The sequence below is a fragment of the Pelodiscus sinensis genome, chromosome 15 (assembly GCF_049634645.1).
Source record: "Pelodiscus sinensis isolate JC-2024 chromosome 15, ASM4963464v1, whole genome shotgun sequence".
NCBI classification, from domain to species: domain Eukaryota; kingdom Metazoa; phylum Chordata; order Testudines; family Trionychidae; genus Pelodiscus; species Pelodiscus sinensis.
This window is the reverse complement of record NC_134725.1, coordinates 20,745,094-20,769,581: the sequence shown is the minus strand read 5'-3', so window position 1 is coordinate 20,769,581 and position 24,488 is coordinate 20,745,094. Positions and strand designations below refer to the sequence as shown.

The 24,488-nt window shown below is 41.1% G+C and overlaps 1 protein-coding gene across 11 annotated transcripts in view; it reads left to right on the top strand.

The window, feature by feature from the left end:
* Positions 1-24,488, top strand: part of FBRSL1 (fibrosin like 1) — a 1,065,261-nt gene that overhangs the window by 467,751 nt on the left and 573,022 nt on the right. For all 11 annotated transcript variants that reach the window (XM_075898374.1, XM_075898371.1, XM_075898366.1 and 8 more), the window contains exon 3: positions 15,408-15,509. In XM_075898374.1, coding sequence (XP_075754489.1) covers positions 15,408-15,509 — 102 coding nt within the window. The remainder of the gene's footprint in view (positions 1-15,407; positions 15,510-24,488) is intronic.

The following is a 24,488-nucleotide window of genomic DNA, read 5'->3' as shown; positions in this document are numbered from 1 at the left end:
TAAGGAATTTGAACTTTCTCCTGAAGTATTTATTTGCCATATTCCTTTCCTGACAAATAGCTAAATTAGAGTATAGTTGAAGCATCCCACTTCTGTCTGAGAATCCCAGCAATTATCAGAAACTGCCTTTTTAGTATTGATCATTATAAGTTTCTAGTCTCCAGTTGTAGTACTGTTGTTAACTGTCTTCTTTGTAGCCCATTTCTCTTGTCAGTGTAGTGTGGTTGTTCTGTGGGTACAGATTCTTTTAATCTACTAAACATAGCCAAATGTGTTCCAATAAGCTTCTTGTATTACTGTCAAAGTTTAAAAGATTTCTTAATGTAGTGGGTGCAAATAAATCTTTTCTTTCTCTCCCCTCTCCCCATCGCTTATATGTTTGCCTTCACAATGGGATATGACAATTTGCAGTGACCACTGGTCTGTTACATGTCTCTGAGTGGGTCTTTGCCCACAAAAGCTTATGCTCCAATAAATCTGTTAGTCTATAATATGCCACAGGACTCCTCTTCGTTTTTGCAGATTCAGACTAACAAGGCTACCCCTCTGATACTCTGTCTTCTGTGTACTCCATAAGTCACCAAATTGCGTTGTTATCTCTTCTGACTCTTCTTACTGAATAGAGGAATCTTTAGATACTTGCTGCATACCCACAGACTTCAGTTAATTTGATTAGAAATTATTGAGATCTCTTTTATTTACCCTCTATTAGGTTCACTCTCACACTAGCTCCTAGCTGTAACCAAAGCAGGTCTACACTGACACACTTCACCATTGATGTATGTCAAATCCAGATTTTCCCAGCTGTCTAATATCAGCTGCCAAGCATAGATGGGAGCATTCTTTATTAGCCGGGTGGCAGCTGTAAAGTCAGGCAGTTGTGACCATTTACGCAGTAGTTCTCTTCCAAAATAAGTATCAGTTTCTGGATTTGCAGTAAACCTCCCAATAAAGATGGCATAATCTATTGTATGAAAGCATTCAAGGCTCTATTCCACTGTAAAGACTATCCTTCACTGCAGAGCTTATGAAAATCTTTGCACCTGCCTCAGTGAATTGGTTCCAGTGTAGAAAGGTTGACAACTACTGACAGTTATGGCCTTTTGCTCTGCAAAGCATCAATCAAAGAAGCCTCTCAGCACACTGAAGGTAGCAATCCAGGGCTAGCCTGTGCCAGCTGACTTGGGCTCAGGCTCTGGAAGTGTCCCACTTTGCAGGGTTCTAGAATCCAGGCTCCAGCCCAAGCTGAATGTCTATCAGTTAAATAGTCCCTTCCCTCAGGCCCTAGGATCCAAAGTCAACAGGCATAGGCCAGTTCCGTATATCTAATTGCAGTGTCAACACAGGTTTTTAATTGTGGTGTAGGCATACCATCAGAGGAACAGTGTCTGATGGGGAAAACAAGCTGAGAGTTTCTCTCTTTTGGTTTGCGCATCTAGAATGGGAGAGCTAGCCCATAAGTTGCAAATTGTGGCCAGGGATTTGGAGCAATCAAATTTTTGAATTGCTCCACTCCAGCTCTGCTCCAGCACCAATAGTGACTGCTCTAGCTCTGCTCCGACTATGCTCCGCACTCCAACTCAAATTAATTTTAACTAAATAAAAAAGTGCATACTGTAATTTTGAAAAAACATTATTTTTATTCAAACAATTTAAATGTCATCAACAATGATACAAACTAGAATCATTCATAATTCAATCTGTAAAAAATTATTGCAGCAATCAAGTCGTCTTTCATAGCCTGCTGCAGATCATTTAAAATTAACCTTAAAGCCGAAAACAGTCGCTCTTTACTAGCTAGAGTTGTTGGCATGCTCGAAGCAATTCTGCAGGCAGCCTGAATGCCGTGTGGGTAGCTGTGAATGTCCTCAAAAACAGACTTTACTTTTAGCCTACCAATAGACTCCATCGTCTCACAATCTTCCCAAAAGTTTATCTCGAATAATGCTTCATTACAATTATAAATCACAGAAACTCGCCGGCATCTTTCTTGTTAATCGAATTTCTTTTCAAAGTTGTCATCTTCTGAAGAATTGGTGCTTGAATTATCTCCATTTCCCTGTGATGGTTGAAGACATCTCAGGGATGGACGCTCAAACAAGTTCAGAGTGGAGACGGAAGTTTGAGAACAGCCTGCTATTTCTGAAGGATGTGAACTTTCTGAAACTGCAAATTTGATTATTGATGACTCCTTTTGTTGTATTTCATTTTCTTCAACCTCTATTGCACAGTTCAAATGTAGCAATAGATTTTGTTTTTCGAGTCGTTGAGCAATATCAAGGAGCCCTTCCTTTGCCTTTGATATTTCCCTTGAGGTAAGAAGAATCTGATACCGTGGGTCAACAATAAACTCCAGCAAGGAAATGAATATTGTCAAAAAGCTTCTCTTTGCATTTCTGCATGGAGGATAGAATTCCTTCTGCAATTTGTCCACCATTTTCTTGCAAGAATTTTGACAGTTTTCGCCATTCCTTCATTAAAGCTCTCGGGGTTACATCGACAGCTTGAAGATTCACAGTTGTTTGGTTTGGCTTTGCGAAGAGGTCTTGCAAGTTCTTCACTTCGTCACATTCAGCTTTTGTTAACTTGAGTTCTCTTGTTCCAGCAGCAGCCACTTTTTCACAGTAAGATTGAAAAACGAGAAGCCGATCAATCATCACAAATGTTGAATCCCAGCGAGTCACAGTATCCAATGACTGAGTTACCCCATGTAGGTTAAGCAGAACACTTCAAATACTTGGGGTTTGTAGTTTGACAATGACTGTTGAATTTTTGCCAGAAATTTCTTCGCATGTTCTTTGTTCAGTCCATCCCAGATTGCCAACTGAAGAGTATGAATACCACACCTCATCAGTTGGACTTTTGAGTTGTCCTCATAAAGCCATGTAGGAAGTATGAGGCTAGGGTGATTAACTCATTGTGCAGCAGCATCCATGGTGAGTTCGATTTCATCCATTCCTTTAGTTCCTTCATCAGGCAAAATAGCTTCAGTTCTGTCCACATCCCTGTTCTCAGAAGTAGAAATGGTTTCATTGTCCTCGCTGAAATTTTTGACCACACACGTCATGTTTGCTGCATTGTCAACTCAGATGCTCAGCACTTGCATTTCACTGATCCCAAATTTTTCTAAAATAGCTTTTACTTGACTTTTCACGTAAGAAGAATTGTGACGCCCTTCAGTGTCAATTATGTCCAAGGTTTTTACCACAGTTTTATCTTTTCCTTCTTCGTAGAACTGATTGCAAGGAAATTTCTGTTTCCATGGGTTGCCGCATCCATTTTCAGGTAGCACAATTTTTGTTCCAAAGCTTTCTTGAGCTCTTCATGACCAGAGTCAGCTATGCTGACAACTAAGTGATGAACGCATCATGCCCCATTGAAATGCCAAGCTGCCGACCCGTTTCACCTGCAAATTTTTGGAATCCTTTGTTCTTTAGCCTGAAGGTAGTGAGTAGTGTTGAACTCAAGCAAACCATTTCCATAAGCCCTTCACGGAAAGTATTGGCATCCATGGTGACTGTAACCTTTGAGGACTTCAAATATGAACCAAGTTTTGTTTGCTCAATTTTGGGTTTCTTTTCAGATGAAGCTCTGCAAAAAATCTTTTCTCCAGGAGTTTTCAAAGAGCCAGAAAAACGTCATTTAGCCATGTCAGCTTTCTGTTTTGCCTCATCTTCCTGGTCCTTTTTTATAACCGGAGCCGCATAGTTTTCAGGATGGTTACGTTTTACATGCTGCCAAAGGTTGAAACTTTTCACAGCACTTGCTTCAGTTGTCTTGAAACTACATGGTTTGAGCTCGCCATTCACTTCCTTTTCCACCTTGCATGTTGCCGATTTCTTCTTTGCTTTTCCCAAAAGCCTAAATTTGAGCTTTTCAAATTCAAAAGTAAAGACATCATTGAGATCCTTTTCCGTAAATCGGCTATCAGTCATGGGAGGCAGATTTGATTTTTTTGTTGAAGCCATGGCCAAATCTTCTTGTGCTGCTACCGCATCCAAATGTTTCCTGTTATGATCTTCAAAAAGCAATGAACAAAAAGCATTACATTTTTTTATAATGTACCTGCTTGTGATATCTTAACCACTTAAGGTACTTTGAATTTATTTTGGATTTTCTGGACAAAAATTAGCGCATTTTCTTTTTACACAAAATTATTATTAAAGTACATTTTAATATTTTAACATGTTTCTTGCAGTTTTAATGAAGTAAGAAGCATTTTAATATACATAATTAATATACATTTTTATTTATAAATTGCAAGTTAGTTTTTCTTATGAAATTTTGCTGTAAAAATATTCAAAATATTTTCCAAGTTTTTAATTAGTATCTCAAAAACGCTTTAATATAGATATATCAATGAAATTTGGTATGTGCCAAAGCATTAGTAGGTCCTATCGCTGTTCTACACCATTAATTGTTGGGAAGTAGCGAGGCTACATGTACAAGGTTGAAAATACACACATACTAATCTAACTGTCTAACTAATCTATGCGAGTACATACTTGCCTAACATTGGCATAAGGGTGGGAGCAGTCTGCAGTGTTGCCAGATGTCTGATAATTATCTGATTCTTTAATAAAACATATCTCCAAAAAACTTTGTAATTGTGTATCTGTACATTAAATCTTGATTTCGGCCGAAGTGAGAATAACTGTGACATATACGTAAAGTGGTAAAGTAGATGTTAATATCATTTGTTATACAATCTGAAACTTTTTGGCTCCTTTAGAACTTTCTTGCTAAAAAAAAAAAAAAGGGAGCAGTGGAGCAATCAAGATTGTCTGTGCTCCGGCTCCGCTCCAGCTCCGGGCAAAAATCTGCAGCTCCACTGCTCTGTGCTCCAGCTCCGTGCTCCGCTCCAAAGCCCTGCTGGGGACGATAGAATGTTTGGCACTCCAAGCCACTGTGTCTGTTCCTTACATTGAAGGCCAGTCCAGCCTACTAGCAGAGTTGGCCGATTGCAATATGAGGGTCTAAAGAAGGGGTGGGCAATAATTTTTGATGGGGGAGAGGGACACTTCAGGAGTTTGGTAAGTATTCAAGAGCTGCATTTTTCTGTGTGGGGGGGTGATTGGGCTGAGGGGCAGGGGCAGTGCGCAAAGTCTCCCCACCCACTCACAAGGGATGTGTGGTGCCTAGAGGGAGCCGCCAACCATGTTAAGCCATTTCAGACTGCAGTAGGTAGAGAGCCTGCCTTGGGGAAGAGCGGGCCACAGGCCAGATCAGAAGGTTTGATGGGTTGCATCCAGCCTATCCCTGCTCTAAACAGAGGTTTAAGAATTGGCCTGGAACTGGTTGAGGATGAGCTCATTACTGGATGCTGGTCTGACTTTAGGGATCCTCCATGAGCCTATTACTTCCAGAAAAGAGAGAACCTGTCATGTCCACTGGCCAAGACTAGAGTCAGTAGTCTGCACAAAATGATAGGTGCTGATTGTTTCACCGTTTTTCTTTAAAAACAAAGAAACCAAGGAAATTGATTGTGTAAGAACTTGTATTGTTGTTAAGGTTGCAACATCTTGTTTTATAAACAAATGTGGCTAAGTTAATATTTTATTAACTTTTGGAATTTCCTGATTTTTGCATACTTGGTTTTTTTAACTTAATATTGCATCAGTACTACTTTTTGCATTTTATTATCTTTTATCATTTATTTTGCACTAGTGTAGAATCTTGATAGATTATTTTATGAACATTAATTAAGCCTCACCATTCCCCTCTGTGATAGGTAAATATTATTCTCCATTTTTACAGATTGATAAATTAAAGTATGGGATGTAAATTTATTTTTCTGGGTTCATACAAGTGAGCCAGGATTAGAATCCAATATTCTGGGTCTCAGTCTTGTGTTCTACTGCTTAGACAATGCTTATCTATCATAATGTTAACATCATTTCCTCATCATATTAAGTGATATGTGATTGGTATGTCACTCTAAAACTTAGTTATTCCTAAAGTAGACTATCACAAGATCCACACCAGTGCCATCCAATTAGAAAAACTAGGTTAATCTGTCCTGATGCTACTGTCTTTTTTTAAAATGAGTCCTATTTCAATATAAAATCATGGTACCGTATGTTGCTCTCTGTGCCATGTGTCCATATTTAGAGAAAAATTCATTGTATCTATCATTTAAAGAGAATGTTTCCTTCTCAGCCAGAACTCAATAAAATGTATCAAAAATTGTGGAAAAGGACAAGCAAAGAAAATCAAATTGCGGCGTGTGAAACGATGTAAGGAGGGACCTGGGGAATACATAATCTCCAAACTGCCAAGTTAGAGCAAGTATAAAATATACAAACAAGCCTGATATTTTTCCCAGTTGATCTCATTATGAAGTATGCTTGGGATAGATAAATTCAGTTAGACTGCATTAAGGCTGGATTTTCAAAGAATAAGTCAGAACTAATGTGTTTATCTGATTCCACCTTGTTTGGATACGTGAGCTTTTTCAAGTTAAAAGAAGTACATTTTTGAAGTGAAATGGTTTGTTTTGTTTTAAGCATTAAAACAATAGGCAACTCACTGATGATTTTTTTTTCCCTTCTGAAAAACACTTTAATAATTTACCTTTTTAATAATCGGTAGTAGACCTCTAAACAGTATATATCACTTAAACTTATCGTTGCCTGCTTAAAATACACAGAGCTAGTTTCAAGTGCAATCCCTCAACACCACTTCATCCACAGAGTACTTTTTTCCTAATCTTCAATATATTTTAATTAAATTGTCCATATATATTTATTAAACCAGTTCATTATCTTCTAATGCAAAGAGTTGTTATTTACTGATATAGATTACCAAAGAGACACATTAACTTAGCTGGGAGTTGATATTAAAATGGAAGAGAATGCAACCAAATAACAGATCCCAAAAGTATAGTTAAGGGCTTATCTACTAAGAGAATTCTCAGGAAGGTTAGTGCAAAATAAGTAGGGTGTGAATTTGAACCAGAATAACTGTTCCACACACATTCCTGTGAGGACATTTATTCTACTCTAAGAGGGACTGTTTGTGGTTTAGATTAATTCATTTTTGAATTAACCTACACCACACAAAAGCATTCTTAGGTTTAGAATATAATAAATTCTAAGTTTGGATTAAGTCGACATACTTACTGTGTCATCTTGCATGCCGTAAGGTTGGTGGGGGTGAGAGAGACTGTTCTCCCATCAATACCAGTTACTCTTCTCATCTTGTTGGAGAACTAGCGTCAATGGGTGAGCACTCGTAAATCAATTTATAGTCCCTAAACAGATGCTATAAATTTCTGCAGCATTGTTCCCTTACATAGTGGAGACAAGCCATAAGTGTGATCATACAGAGAACTACGTGATATAACTATTCAGCTGCAGCTGTTCCAGGCATTTTACCCATGTAGTCAAGTTCTTTCCAGTTCTGGTAGTCTCAGGCCAGACATAATCATTGGCAGTATGAAACATAACTGCAAAGAATGTTTAGTCTCTGGACTGTCCCTCCAGAAACACTGGAAATAGGTCTCTTGGCAAACTATTTTATAAGTCTTTCTATTATTATTAATGCCTAATCCATTCAGCGGCAGTATGGCACAAGTATGTGAATTATAGAGACAGGTCTGCACCAAGAACTCCAGATCCAGAAGCTTGAATCCCAATTTTTCGTGTTGGGTGTATCTCGAGAGAAAAGTGTCTGCTTTTCTTTGAACAGTGATTGCTGACATATATTTTGCCACTAAGTTGGTAGGGAAATGTAGTTCATTTGAATTTTGTTGGCTACCATTGATTTGTCCTTTCACACAACACAACTCAAAGATGATTTTGAGTTTTTAAACCAATCAAACCATTCCCTTGGGTTGTTAGTTTTCTGTTTCTCAGAGGACACAACAAGTGGGACAGCACGTGGATCTCCATCTGTCATTCTTTGTTTGGATGTGGAAGGGCGTGTTCAATGTTATTTGTTTGTGTTATCATGACACCAAAGAGGCCCAGACATGGACCAGCAAGACCACATGGTACTGTATGAACTGGACAAAAAGTCCCTTTCTCTGTCTCCTGGCACAAGAGTTCACAGCAAATCAGTACACATGATGGGCAGATGTCACCTCTACTAGGTTTTTGCCCAATAACAGAGGCAAGAGGATTAATGGATTAATAGATTCATCTGAGTCACTATAAAACATGAATATCAATTACTCTGTTCCCCTAAGGGCATTGCTTTCTCTACTGCTTCCATGGTGCAATCCACAAATGAAACCTCAGTAAAATTAGAGACCGTGTCTGCAAAGCTGTTATTATTAATAATAATAAATAACAACAAGTAATTAATTAATTAAACCACCCTCTCACAAAACCAGAAATGACATGGGTTTAAAAACCAGACGGTTGTGACTTTTAGAAAGATAGAAACTGTTAGGGAATGGAAAAAAAAATCTCACAGCCTGTTGTAGCAGCTGTAGCTTCAGATCGTGTGGAAAATGAAGGCAGATGATTCAATTTGGCCTGTGCCCTGAGTACATTTCCAAATGCTTCTGTGTGTGCGCAAGATAATGAACAAATATATTGCGATGGCACAAGATCAGTCCGAGTTTGCCGCTGTGCAAGCCATGGAACTCCCAGTAGGAGCGAACTAGCTTTGCTAGGTTAATGGGGGTGAGGGTCGGAAAGCCCAGCACCTTTCACGACAAGTTAAGAAAAGAATTTGTCTTCTTTTGCCCCAGCCTCCCTGTGGCACTCAACGGAGCCTCTGATAAATCAAAGTATATTTATTTAATAACGAGCTGGGGCAATGTTCCTGTGATTTGAAAATAGTGAAACCAAATAAAAATGTGCTTTTCTATGACATGGGAAAAGCATAAGTAAATGGAAAGTGGACTGATCTATTATGATTAAAAAACAGGAGCTGGGAGCTAGCACAATGATAATGACAAAAAGCCCTTTTGTGGAAGGAAGATCCCATTCTGTCCAGGCACATTTTTTTCCCTCAGGAAAAAGAAGCAAGGGGGAAAAATAAGGCAGAAGCAGAAGAGAAAAGCAGAACTGGAATGTAATGTGGGATGAAGTTATTGCTAGAATTAGTTACAGTATTTAATCACGCTACATGTTATCCAGTAGCATGAAAATCATAATTCTTGGCTTTGAGTGTGGTTTAGGATTGCATATGAGCACCTGGAACATGCTGCCTGATTGTGCCTGGCCTTTCATAGCTATCTGTTTAGTCCCTCTGCTCTTTCTTCTGCCAAACCAGCCCGAGCAGAATGGGTGGTTTGATAGTCCCTCATATTCTGAAAGGTGGGGCTGTGCTTGGTGAGAATTGCACTGAACTACAGAGATTCCTACTAACTGCCAGCTTTTCAGCATCATGTGCATGTCCTTTGATGGGCAGTGTGTCAGGAAGAAGGCAGCATTTGTTCAAGCAGCACTAGGTTTTAAGCAGTGGTGGGAACAAATTCTACTTTCAGACAAACCTTCAATAGGGATTCATGCCTTGACTGAGCAAAGTATTAACTGTGTTCTTGAGTATTTTGCTAAATATGGTGGATTTAAACACTGTTGATATGGGATCTAGCTGAGGGTAGAGTTTGTCCCTTGGAAGAGTAAATTATTAATATTCTTGGAAGAATTTGATTTTTATTGGTAAATATCAGTAAATGTTAGTTTCACCATGCTCACAACAGCTAATGGAAAGTGTTTCTGTCTATAATAATTGAAATGTATGCTGCTTTAGAACGTAATTTACATTTGATTTAACCATAATTAATAGATTTTGATATTTTCTTATTGATAAGTTATAAAGCTTTAACTTCTTAATCTCAGTGACTACTGTCATGAAATAGCTGGTCTGTCCCCCATAATTTCTGCAACTATGAAAATTTAAATAAATACAAATTAAAAATGCTTAGAATACATAATTTTGCAGAACTGAACATTAGAAATCAGAAAAAATCTAAAAAAGCTGAAAAATAAATATTACAAATATCAAAACTAGAAAAAAAATCATTTTTTGCCAAATATAATTATTAAACTTGTAAGTCACCCCTTGTTTGCGTTGCTGCTCTTTTATGATGTAACTTTCCTAAAGGGACATTTTGCACCTGATTTTAGTAATAGACTATTTGAAACAAAAGAGACTGTCTAAAAAGAGCATTCTTTCAAGATTATGTCTTGATATTTGTTTTTAGGGTTTTGATTTTTGTTTTCCTGCTTTCCTGATTTGTAGAATGTTGTTTGGGGCATGCTCAAGATCAACACTATTCAAATTCACACATGGCGTGGTACATTGCTGCCTCTAGTTTCTTTTGTTTCTGCTTCATCATTATTGTTATTACTGGAAACACCATATTACAGGGCCTAGAAAAAAGGCTTGTGCTGTTAGCAAAATGGAAAAAAGGCTATTTACAAAGTACTGTCAAATTCACCAATAAACTGAAAAAATAGACTTTCCCCCCTTTATTCTCTTGTTTTTAATAATTCTGGGGCATTCCTGTAACAATAGTTAAGTACAGTACTTTCAGGAGAAAATGAAATTTTCAAGTTTTCCATGCATCAGTTATCTTCAACTTTTAGACTCTTTGGTTTTGTTCACATTTTAAAAATAAACAAAGTGGTTGATATTACAATAGTGTTTATGTAAAATATGGGCACTATTGGATGCTTCACTAGGACATAGGAGCTTATGAGTGCTGCTAGTTGATTAAATGACTTCCTGTGGCCAAGTGGTGCAAGTCTGTTTTACAGTGTTGAAAGTCCGGGTTCAAATCTTACTGAAGACGCAAGTGAGGCAACAGAACAGGGTGAAAATGTGCATTCACTGGCTTTGTCACATGACAAGATTTAATGGATATCTAAGGCTAAGACCATTCAAAGGGATGTTAGTTCTCAAAGAAAGATTCAACTCAAGGATACAGCCAGAGGGAATTTTTATAGTTGAAATAGCAACATCCAGAGAAATGGATTAAAAATCAAGTAGTCAAGCCAGGAGCAACTTCAAGAAACAAGCTTTTGACTAATTCATTAATTTCTAGATCTGCAGAAAGTGCCCATGAAACCAATGCATCCATTTAGCAGAACAACTTGTCCTCCTAGTTCAATCCTGCATGTGGCTCATTAGGGTAATTACCGATGAATTAAAGCAGCTTGGGCTCAGCACTCAGGCTGCATGTGCGTGGGCTCCCCTGCTGGCAGGCAGCAGGTGTAAATGAACAAGATCTGTCATAAAGGCTGATGACCCTCTTAATTCACAGCAGCAAAAGGGGGACAGAGATAGTACTGCAAGTGTAATAATTGATATTTACTTGGAAAGGTTAATGGCAGCAGTGACACTTCTAATTTTGTTTGCCCGTGCAAGACCTTCTCCGATCAAATTGTCTCAATTTGTTCCTGTGTATAGATGTAGTTTCTTTCTTCCAAAGTTTATGAAAGGGAAACATGGAGAGGGAATGTAAGACATACTACTGCTCAAAAAAGATTTGTAGAGGTCTGTGCAGATACAAAATTTGTATAGTATCTGTCTCCACAAAAATGAGCTGTGGATATCCGCATCTGCGGATACCAGCAGATATAAAGCTGATAAATGTACATTTCTAGGGTTCTAGATATAAAATTGTATTTTCATCCACCTCTGCATCCACAAAAATGAACTGTGCATACCAATGGATATATAATGGTTATCCATGGATTTGCAGGGCTCCAAAGACTGAGTTCTCTTCAGTAACTGTGATTATGTCTATACTGCAGGCTTTTGCGCATGAAGCTTTTTGCAGAAGAGATCTTCTGCAAAAACTTCTTGCACAAGAGCACATCCACACTGAAAAGTGCATTGAAAAAGCAATGCACTTTTGTGAAAGAGAGCATCCAGACTGCATGGATGCTCTCTCGAAAGGAAAGGATTACTATTTACAGAATGGCCATCAGAGCACCTGTGCTTTTTTTGATTGCCTCTTTTTGCACCAAAAAACCCTCTTCCCCATCCACACACACCTTTTTGCACAAGAACTCTTGCGCAAAAAGGAGTTATTCCTCATAGAAGAAATACCTACCGTAGAAAAACCCCTCTGTTCTTTTGTTTTACTTGCACAAAAATGCGCTTGAGGTGTGGACTCTACAATTTTTGTGCAAAAACTCTGCAGTGTAGACCTCGCCTGAGTGGGTGAGACCTTTAGCAATAAACTTCTGAGATTTAATTTTATTACATATTTTGGTGAATATTTGAGTTGAGATTAAGGTTTTAGAAACATTGAGAGTTTCTAATTGGTGGATTTTCTTGTTTCTCTCCCCCTCCCATCTCCTCCTTTGAGCATGTACTGTGAACAGCACCCTCTTTGGAGAAAAACAGTATTGTATTTCCAAGTCTAGCTCAGTAGTGTGCCTCTACACATTCACTGGGAAGAAACTGGAATTCTTATAACTGCAGCAGTACTAAATGTTGAAGGGAGCATTGTATAAAATATACTAGTATTTCACTGTTGAGGGTTTGTACTGAAGCACCTGAATGCTGTAGTGTTGCATATACAGGGAACTGTCTCCATGGGCATGGAGTGACAGAGCCATGGGAGGGGCTAATGTTATATGGAGACACCACCAGTGAATATCTCTGGTCAGTGAATTGGAAATTATGTAATGAAATTGTGCAAAAGGAAACAAGGGAATTTTATTGTCATTAAAAATACCAATTTATATGAACCAACATTTTAAACAGCGTAATTTAAATAGAAGCAGACTGATATGACTAGAACTTAATAATACATTAAACACTTCCTTCCACCCAGTATTTCACAAAGAAATTAACTGAATAATTTGTTAGTAGATGATCTCAGGAATGTGGCAGTGAATGACATTTCAGTTCTGTTAATCCTTCTCCTTCCCTCTCCTCCCCTTTTACAGTGTTTGCAGAACAAAATGCTGATCTTTCTGTGATTTGCAGCATTATTCCTTTCACTTTGGGTCCTAGGTTCAAATGTAAACAAGGTCACAATGAAAAAAGGAGGAGAGTGGGAAGGATAATCCAGTGGTTAGGGAATTAGTCTAATTAGGGTGGCACAGGGCTGGAGCTGGCAACCGCATTAGGAAGGCAGGAGCCAACACAGGCTTCCCACATTAGGAAGGCAGGATAAGAGATGCCTGGAAGGTAGGTAGGTAGAGTGGGTTGTGGAGTGGCCTAGAGGCCAGGGCATTCACCTGGAGATCTCAGGGTGATGGGTTCCAGTCCCATCCATTTCCTGCTACGCCAGACATGCCTAAGAGATTAGGAGGCTCCTAGTGGCATTTTCAAAAGCATCTGGACACCTAATGCTCATTGAAATCTACAGACCTTCAAAAATTCTATGAGGTGCCTAAATAACTTTAAAAATCTGGTCCATAAGCCTTTCCATGACTCCATTGTATACTTGTAAGAGGGTAATAGCATTTCCCTACCTCACAGGGGTAAAAGCATACATTGTCAGGAAAATATCATTGAAACTTGTGAGGTAACAGTAGCTTTTTGAGGAATGAGTTGATCTGTCCCAGTACAAAACTGGGACTTATTTTAGTATTACATAATGGTACTGCATGCTCACTGGGTGCTCTACAGATATATATCACACAATTAATTTTATTCCCCATAAACAAGCAGTTTCACTCCACTAGGCAGGCAAGAGGAACCCTGTTTCTTTTCCTTGAGACCCTTGATGTAGTTCTAAAAAAGAAAAGACAGCTCAGTATTGAATTGAGAGCCTTAGACATGTATATTAATTCAGCACAGTTAAGAATATTTTCTATATTGAAGTGGTTCCGCTGAATTGCATTATATTAGTAAACTTAAAAATACAACAAATGGTCTGGTAGCACATTATAGACCAACATGTAGATGGTATCATGAGCTTTTGTGGGCACAGCTCACTTCTTCAGATGACTGGAGTTTTGAGTTTAGGATGTGCAGACCCAAAATAAATAGGAGGAAGGGAGAGGGAGGAAGGAAAAAAAGGAGGGGGGCAGGAAACAAGAAGCAGAGGGTATGAAAATATCAAAGGGTAAAACAAGTAGGCAGAGCTGACAATCTATTAACACCTGAAGATTGGATAGTTGAAAAGAAACAGATCTAAGGATAGTAATAGATAGGAAGGATGCTAACGCTAGAATCTACACAGACAAAGAGCTGTTTGCACCTTCATTGAATGTTAGGTTAATAGTGTCCCAACCATCTCTCATCAGGATTGAGGCCATCAGTATGAGAATTGAACTTTGTGGATGAACTGTAATTCCAATACCTCTCTGTGTTTTTGACTTGTAGAATTGGTTTGTGATAAGACTGCCACCTGGAGATCTTTTAAAGAGTGATTAGATAGATTGAAGTGCTCTCCAACAGGTTTCTGTATATTCCCTTTACGTATATCTGATTTGTGTCCATGGATTCTTTCCCGTAGGGACTGTCCAGTTTGTCCAATATATATAGCAGTGGGGCATTGCTGGCATTTGATGGCATATATCAAATTACTGGATGTGCAATGGAATGATCCCCTGAATTAGTAGCTTATGTTGTTGGCTCCAGTAATTAATTTGCTTGTATAGATGTGAGGGCACAGTTGGCAACACAGCTGATTGCAGGGCTGGGTTCCTAGATGCTTATGATGTGGTTGTGTAGCATGGTTACCAGAAAGAATTTGTTTCAGGTTGTGGGGTTGTCTGGAAGCGAGATCAGGCTTTCCCCAAAGGCCTCTGAGGCTGAGAGATCATTTTCCAAGATGGGTTGCAGATTGTGTATAATGCATTGGAGGGGTTTGAGTTGTGGACTGTAGGTAACAACAAGTGGAGTTCTGTTATTCTCCCTTTCATGTCTGTCTTGCAGTAGTTCATGGCTGGGTACTTTTTTGGCTGTCAATCTGTTTTTTTACTTCTCCAGGTGGGTATTTCAGTTTTAGGAATGCTCTGGTAGATTGCGAGCAGGATCACTGGCAGTGTGGGCAAAAGGGGCAACTATCCCGGGGCTCGTGATTCAAAAGGATCAGGGCTTTGGCTGCTTCAGGGAAAGAGGGGGCAGCATGCTGTGGGCAGTGCTGAGGGCTGACTGCCCAGGGTCCGCCCCTTCTGCCCGAGGCCCCATCTCTTCCAGGAGTGTGGACCCACCCCCTCCTACCCTGTCCAGAGGCCCAACAGGTCTGTTGGTTCCCAATTGTGAGGAAAATTTGTCTATTCTCTTCCTGGTCATACCTACTTTGGACTGCCTGTCCCACTTCATTGAATGCTAAGTTCAACTGTTCCTTGAATGTTAACAAGAGATGCAGAAACAAGGGGGCAAGGCGTTCTTTAGAGAAGAACTCAAGAGCATCTTCTACACTCTGCAGTGAAATTATAGGTGTGAATACATTTGAAAAACTGATTTGGGTGACCCCAGAAACAGCTGATATAGCAGTGCCTGAAAATCCTCTATTTGTTTTTCCTTGCGCCCTCTAGATGAAGGTCCCTGCAAGCAGAAGTGGCAGAAATAGCGAGGAAGACAGCATCAGGGAGGCCACCAGCTCTCAGCGGAGCAGCTCGAGGGATTGTCTCAGTGATGTAAGTACCAGAATCAAGCGCTGCTTTGTTACAGCAATTCCCCCTGCTGACATAGCTTTTCATAAATCTTGCTGAACAAATGTTGGCATCCAGAGGTCACTGTGTAATAACATTTTTTATGTGATGATTGAATGTTATAGCATAAGTGGTTGAGTTGTCTTGCAAACACTATAATCACAATGAGCATAATATGATAAGTGAAAGATCAGAGATGGGAAAACAAAATGGAATTGTTATTCCTGAGGGAAAGATGGCTTGACATTTTTTTTCAGAAAAATAGTTGTATAAAAAGCTTTTTACAGTTGCTTTTGTTTTTAGCTTCTACATAGAATTATGGTGGATACAAACCTGTCTCACCTATTGTTATGCTTCCTGCCTCAGAGATGAGGAACATTTTTTGAGTGGTGGTGGAGAGCTGCCTTTCTCTCAGGAAACTCAACTCTACTTTGAGTAAAATGTTATGATAAAACAAAAGTAAATGGTGCCTTCGTGTGTAAACACACAAATGGGCTTTTGAGTCACCAAGAAATCAATGACAGTGCTGTGATAATTTTATATGAAGGCTTTTTGTGTTAGCAATTAGCATTTTGCCTTCATTAAAACACGACTTTTTACTAATTAGGACCTTTCCCGTTAGGAGAGATTTAAATGAGGAACAATAATCAAATACTGGCACAAGCATGTCTGAAGTATTAAATTTAACATTTCAATGGCAAGCCACAGAAATCCCAGAGTGAGCGGTTTTCATGTTGAGTTCTATTAATGTAAAATATGCTTCATAACTAAAAGCTGTCAGAGAAAACGGCTCACACCAGCCAAATTCAATTGGACAGTTAATTTAGCTTTAAAATTGAAAACATTACCTCTGCTTCAAGATGCAAAAGGAAGGGGGGAGCCTTTGATAAGCGTAATGTTTTTGCCATTAAGGCTTTCAGAGCCCATTCTACAGGAGAGAAGAGGGGGAAAAAGCAAGGGGAAAATGGCTCCCACAAATGTGTTTAAAAGCTGAAAGTATTTATTAAAAATGTCAGCAGGAAAGTGCTTCTGGCAGATTAAAGCTGGATTCAGCTTGACAGCTCTGACAGGGAAATGTGACTGAGGAGGGGGAATTCTCTCTACATGTTTTGAGTGTGAATGGGGTGCTGTAAACAACCTACATGGTGGGAGGAGGGGGGGGAAGCTGTCCATGTGATCTGCTTCCATGATAAAGATTCTGAGCATACTGAAGAGGAAAAAGGGAAGGGAGAATCCCTTAGGGACAAATCATCTTTGTGTGTTGGTGTGGTGTTTGACTTGTATGTGTTTGGATAGTAATAGTCTTTCTGGCTTTCTTTTTTGGCGTGATACTCTCCCTCTAGTCACTCTTCAAAGGTATGTGACCTGAGGCAGCTAATAACACTGCTATTGCTCAGTACAGATGGGGAAAAAAGAATAAAAGTTTCAGACCTACCACATGGTTTGAACAGTTTAGGTCAAGGTATTTCTATGGGACCCTCAGAATTTTTTTCTTGTTAATCCAACTGATTAGCCAGAGTCATAGGTTCTTGGAAGAGCCTATCACATTGTGGATGGGGAGAGAACCATTTTCTCTTTCCACTTACAATGTTACAGCATGAGAACCTAAAGGCCTTAAGCGTCATTGAATTTCATTGGGCGCTTAACTCCACAGGGTCCGCCTCACAGGAAGTTGTTAATCCAAAGAAATTCAGTGTGGCCCAGGTGCCTGAGGCTTCCAGCCATGCATGATGCCTATGGACTGGAGCATACTGTAGAGCCTCAGTTATGTTGCTCTTATGACCCTGTGACCCATTACAAATGATGGAATTTTTCCAGTTAGTGACTAATGAAACTATTTGAATAGTGAGGTTTATGAATCACAAAATGCACTTTGTTCATTATAGCAATTGAATTTTAATTTACTTTTGACAACACTACATCACAAGTTAGTAAATGGATTGTTAGTGACAGTTCCCAAGTAAGTCTTCACTGGCAGCAGTGTTGCAAACTGCTGTTATACTTTTGCAGAGGAATGGGGAAGACTCAAGATGTGCATGCTGTAACGAGTGTGAATTAGCAAAGGATTTTACTATCCTATAAGATTGTATAGATGCATCTCTTGGCATACCATTCAAATGGATGGTGTGCTGTTGAAATGACCTGACCCATATGTGAGGCACTCTTAGGATTAAATCTCCATCATGCACTAAAGATGTTAAGAAGCAGGGCTTTATTTCCTCCCCTCCTCCCCCTTAGGGACCGCTGAGGGATTACAAATTGAGGCTCAAAAACAATGGTCCTAGTGTGGTTACTTTATCTTGCCAATGTGTTCTGCTTCCGTAAGCATCTGGCCCATTGCTCGCTCAGTCCGACAGGCTGTTCTGCTGTTCCTCAGTGTGTTTGGAGTCAATACAGTCTTGCGATGCCTGCTTTGTGCTGCCTTCATCCCCCACCTCCATCTCTGTTAACTTGTGGCAACAACCAGAGTAAGCAAAGCAGATGTTAGCAGATTTGACTGCTATGTGGTGGCACAGCAGATGTACAACAGGGATGTATGTGTTTTGTTTCTGCTATAATATTAAGTATTACAGTTTGGGGAGTTTGGGGAGCACGGTGTGGCCACTCTGCACATTGCTTTATGGCATTCCTTCGCTGCTCCTCTCACTTCACTGCAATTCTGCATTTAGGAGGTGCTAATAGGAGTCACTTAGTTTTGCTGTTTCTTTGTTTCTTGAGATGAGTTACTTAATGGGCGACAGCAAATTGTGTTTTATTTACATTAATACATGTTTTTAGTCTCTGATGAACCATGAAGGTAGCTTAGTCTTGGTAGCTTAGTATTAATAATTCTACCCTAAGGGAAACTGAAGTGAAGTCATTCAGTTTCTCTTTCACATGTACACACACCCATATCCTCATTCTGTCACTCACACTCATTCTGCTTTGCACAGTGAAATTTCCTTGTGGAAGGAGAATTGAAGCTTTACAGTATAACAATAATGCTCTGTGTTGTACAGTGCATCTTTCCAGATGTTGTTTGGAGCACTGTTTATGGGAAAATATATATTTTGAGTGACCCTAGAGAAATAATTTCTGACTGCAGAAAAGGTTTGATTTGTTGGGACTGGTATTTCAATTAATATGATAAACCCATTATAGGAAAATGAAGAAGTTTTAACAAGTCTTTGCACAACATTAGTTCTTATTTAAAGGAGTGGGAAAGGGTTAGAATTTACACTTGTTCATACTTGCAATTCTCAGTGGTAAATTCTCTTTTAATTTATTACAAAGAGAAAGTCTTTGAAACTGATGTACTTAGTGTTCACTCAGATTGGTCAATGGCCATTTTCCAAAACAGGATTCTTTTTCCTTCTATCTTTCTTAGTAAGGTTATTTAATGTTACTAAAGAACTATGAGATAGATAAGCCCCATTGCTGCTTGTTGTGTTGACCCAAGTAAAACTGGGAGGTTTGGGAGATTTTGCTTCCTCTCTCTCTTCTGTAATCGTCCTAATCTTTTCTGATGTTCCAAACAGTGTAAAAAATCCACACAGACCCTTGTATAATGGCTTTAAAAAAGGTTTTATCTTTTTCTTGACCCATCAGCTTAAGAACTGCCTGCGTTTTAATGGATTTTCTCCCTCACTAAATTGAATGGATCGTCCCTCATTATCATTTAAATAGAACCCTCACTCCCTGTGAACGTGGAAATTTGAATGTAGTAGTAGATCTGTGATAATTTGAAGTATTTGGAAGGTGGGTGGATGGAGAGGAGGAGGAAGCACAGTATAGAATTGCTCAATGTAATTGTCATGAATTCTCAATTTTGTTGCCAGAAGATGGGAAAATAGACTAATAATTGTCTTCCAGCCCTACTAGAATAGTTGCCCCAGTTAGCTGAAGCTAACACTATAATTGTCAAGGGGGCACCTAGATGAATGAGGATGTATGCAGGGCACAGCAAGGGCTAAATTGAGTGATATACTAAGGCAAAGAGCAAATTGGCAATTATTGGCCCAGCTGAAAAGGTTGGCAGGTGTGCTGCTTTCTCATGAGCCCTTAGGGGGAAATTGGAAATATAAAATATCGACCATAAATACTAGCTGATTAGGAAATATGTTGCAAGAGGTGCTGGCCACTTTAAAGACAAAACCCTCTTTTTTCAGGAGACTTCAGGCTGTGCACAAAAATACAAGCAGTTCTAGTAAGTCATTTTGGACTTTTATCTTTTTTTCTTTCAGTTACCCTCTTTGGTTCCCTGTCATTCAAAATGTTTCTACATTGCAACAAGCAAACAAATACCTGAAAAGCAGAAATGTTGCAGGGGTTTTTTCTCCCTTCCTTGAATGTTTTTGGATCAGTGTTTAATATACAGGCCATCCTTGCTATAAGTCCAAGATATTTTTCAAAAAACTTTGAATTATAGCGAAACAATGTAAAGCAGGGATTTTTTCCCCCACGGCTGACTTTCATATGCACAATTTTTTTTGCATGATTTTAAGAGTGAGAATAGGAGTACTTATAACTATGGTGACCATATTTTCTGAACCAAAATTAGGGACACATTAGCCACGCCTCCTGACCTCTGTTAACCACGGCTCTGACCCCCACTAGCCATGCCTCTAGAGATAACACTCTCAGGATCAAGATGGACACATGACCAGAAGTAAAAGGTGTTGTGTGACCCCCTCTAAGAACTTTTCCCTCTTACTAATACGGATGAGTTTGGCCCTTACCGGACCCCCCTCATTCAACTATCCTGCAATTGCATTAACCCAATTTGTACCACATTAACTCGGGGGAGGGGGAAAGCTGGGAGAAGTGTTCCCTCTAAGATTTTCCTCCCATAAACAGAATGAATTTTGTGTTGTGCACCAGTACTGAGTTCATGTGGCTCGTTTGGATGTGCCACTGTGGCACCCAGGTTATTAATAAATTTCTTATAAGCCTCTGCCTTTTCCCTCTGCTGCCATGTCTCCTCCCCTCACTCCATCAGCTCCCCGGGTACCTGCTGCCTCCCAACCCCTCACCCTCCTCTGCTGTCCTGACTCCTGTCCTTCTCATTGCCCTCAGCCCTCCTGCGACCTGCCCCCCTCCACCAGCCCTTCACTCCCCCCATGCCCACTCCTCCAGTAGCCCCACTCTGATCATGTGTAACTACTCCTCCTTATCACCTCTCCTAACACCTCCCTCTACACACTTGCCATGCCTCTCTCCTCTGGTGCTGGTCCCTCCCCTGCAGGTGTCTGCCCTTCTGCTTCACCCCAGAATCCGCTGGCACCTGCACCTTCCCTTACCACTGCATCCTCCTGGTGCCTTCTCGTTCCCTTACTGCCCCTGCTCCCCTTGCCCTCTTTCTCCCTGATGCCCATCCCCTCACAACCCTCTTCCCCAGTTCCTCTCATGCCCCTCTGTGCCCTCAAACATGACTTGCTCCATCCCTGCCTTCCTCAAGCCCACCCCTCCTTTCAACCCTTCTCCTAGCACCTTCTCCTCCTCCTCTTCCTCCCTCTTGCCCCCAGTACTCCTCCCCTCTCCCAGCATCATCCTATCCCCTCCACTCTGACACCTCCCCTCCCTCCTCCTGCCTTTCTCTCATTGCCTCCATTTGGCCCCGTGGCATTTGTCTCTCCATCACCTTGTCCCTTGGTGCCTTCCCCTTTCTTCTCCTGCCCAGGCCCCTCCCCTCAGCTCAAGTCCTTTCTTCTCTCACTCCCCTTCTTCCTAGTTCTCTCCCTGCCCCTCCCCCACCTTTTACCTTCCAGTTTACGGGGTTGGAGTCTGTGGTCGGGCCCCAGAAGTCCCCGCAACCCCGGCCCCAGCTGCAGCACTGCTTGCCGGGCCCGAAGCTGGGCCACCCACTGTGCTAATTTTAGTTTAGTCCCCGCACCAGCTTTTTGGCTCCCATTAGGAGGAGTGGAGATGGGAAGGAAGCTCCCACCACACAAGACCCAGCTTGTGGAGCGCGGCTGTGTAAGCGAGTCCGTGCACTGCTGCTCCCCCAGCAGAGTGGGAAGGGGCGGGGGGAGAAAGGGCCATGCACAGAGCACACCAGCAGAGCCCTAACATACCATGTTCTGCAGTGCTCCAGCCAGGTTCTGCGCGGTCTCTGCCAGGACTCTAGCAGCAGCTCCAAGGACCGGCTTGCCAGGTTTATCCCCCTCCTTCTCCAGCAGCGGAGGCAGCCGCCTGTGGATGGAGGAGGTGGAGTGGCCGTGCTGGCAGTCCTGCCGCGGGAGGGATGGGCCACACGGTGTGGGGAGGGTGCTGCACAGGAGCTTGGAGCGCCACTGGCAGTGGCCCTGACTTCCCACGCAAAGCACCAAGGGAGCTGCTTATGTGCTGGCTGGAGGCGGGGAGTTGCTGCTGTGCCATGCTAGCACTGGGTGTCTGCGAGGTTGTCCAAGAGAGGGGGGGAAATGGCGGTGCCGTTTGTAGCCGGGTCCGATGGATTTTCCGGGATATTTGCCTCCTTTATCGGAACACCGGGACAGAACCTTTACATCTGGGACTGTCCTGGAAAAAAGGGGACATAGAGTCACCATACTTATAACGTGTCAGTTCCTACAAGCGTCAATGACTTTAGTGTTGAATGCATGTATACTAGGGCAACTCATAGCAGGGATGCCCTGTATTGCGTAGACTAGATGTGAAGTCCTTTCTCTAGTAGAGATGTACAATAAAGCGTCAATGATTTTTTTCCCAGCTGTACATGTATTATGAACTGCTCTTCGTTGTGTTCCATCAGGTTTATAGTTTTCTCCCCTTCTTGTTCCTGTACTGTGTACTGATGGAGCAAATGGATGAAATCCAGTGCAGGTGTAATAGCAAGTGCAATGCTGTATGACAAGCCTGGTGGTCTTTTGGATTTGCCAAGGATTAAGTCTCATTGCTAGGACATTTATCAAATATCAGAAGCAAAAATGAGTTATGTAGTCATCCTTATTTGTCCGCTTCAGGTCACAGTCTTAGCTCAGGATGGAGAAAGTGGTTTGGAAGTGAAGTAACACATTTTGTTTTGCAGTGAGGAATAAGATGCATTGATAGTGGTCTTTGGGACTCAGAAGTGGAATAGTGAAGGCGGTGTATCTGAAAATTAGCATTCTTGGGTTCTCTTGGTTGATTACTGTGACCCTGGAGGGAGAGGAACTGTGCTGAAATGGGTGTATGCACCTCTCTGTACCAGCCAAGGCTTGCCTGTGGATAAAAGTAATGAGAGAACCAATTTAGAAGCCCCACACAGTGACTGTACACCAGGCATAAACTTGCTAACAGAGCTATGGACAGGAGAACAGTAAAGAGGAACAAGAGTGAAAAGGGGTGAAAGGTCAGGAAAACGAAGGAGCTGAAGTGGGAGGGAGGAGGAGAAGGGAGCTGGTCATGATATGCTTAGCAGGGGAACTGTGATCTTAGCCTAAGCCTGGAAATTAAGAATTTCTGAAGCATGGGTGCATTTCTTCCACTGACTTCCAAATGGCCTGAGCCAACCCATTTTGAGCCTGATTTTCAGAAGGGCTTATCATCTCAGGTGTGCTGTGCTGCACTGCAAAGAAAAATCTGTGGTGCCAGCAGATTCAGATTCTTAAGGCTTGGTCTAAAAACAGCAATGTAGACATTCCCACTTAGGTAGGGCCCAGGCTCTGAGACCCTCCCAGTTCACCTGATTTCAGGGCCCAGACTCTAGCCCATCGGGGAACATCTACATGGCTGTTTTTAGTTCTGATCCCCCATGAGGGGGCAGGTGAACAAAGCCCACAGGTAAGTGCTGCATGTGCGGGACTGGGAGATGGGTTGGAAATGAGGGGGACTACGGCCTATAATGGGAAGGAGAAAGGAGGGTCAGGGCACAACAGGGAGGCAAGATCAAATCAGTATCTTAGATGCCTATATACAAATGCGAGAAGTATGGGTAATAAGCAGGAAGAACTGGAATTGCTAACCAATAAATACAACTATGATATCATTGGTATTACAGAAACCTGGTGGGATGGGACGCATGATTGGAATGTTGGTATGGAAGGGTACGGCTTGCTCAGGAAGGACAGACAGGGAAAAAAGGGAGGAGGGGTTGCCTTGTATATTAAAAATGTACACACTTGGACTGAAGTGGAGATGAATGTAGGAGATAGCTGTGTAGAGAGTCTCTGGGTTAAGCTAAAAGGGGTAAAAAACGAGGGTGATATCATGCTAGGAGTCTACTACAGGCCACCTAGCCAGGTGGAAGAGGTGGATGAGGCCTTTTTTAAACAATTAACAAAACTATCCAAAGCCCAAGATTTGGTGGTGATGGGGGACTTCAACTATCCAGACATATGTTGGGAAACTAACACAGCGAGGCACAGGCTATCCAATAAGTTTCTGGACTGCATTGGAGACAACTTTCTGTTTCAGAAGGTTGAAAAAGCTACCAGAGGAGAAGCTGTTCTGGATTTGGTTTTAACAAATAGGGAGGAACTAGTTGAGAACTTGAAAGTGGAAGACAGTATAGGGGACAGTGATCACGAAATAATAGAGTTCATGATCTTAAGGAAAGGTAGAAGGGAGACCAGCACAATTGAGGTAATGGATTTCAGGAAGGCAGATTTTGATAAGCTCAGAGAACTTGTAGGTAAGGTCCCATGGGAAGCAAGACTGAAGGGAAAAACAACTGAGGAGAGTTGGAAGTATTTCAAAGGGACGTTGTTAAGGGCCCAAAAGCAAACAATTCCGCTGTGTAGGAAAGATAGAAAATATGGCAAAAGACCAGCTTGGCTTAACAAGGAGATCTTGCATGATCTCAAAATAAAAAAGGAGTCATATAAAAAATGGAAACTAGGACAACTAACAAAGGAGGAATATAGGCAAGCAACACGGGAATGCAGGGGCAAGATTAGAAAGGCAAAGGCACAAAATGAGATCAAACTAGCTACAGGCATAAAGGGAAACAAGAAGACCTTTTATAAATACATTAAAAGCAAGAGGAAGACCAAGGACAGGGTAGGC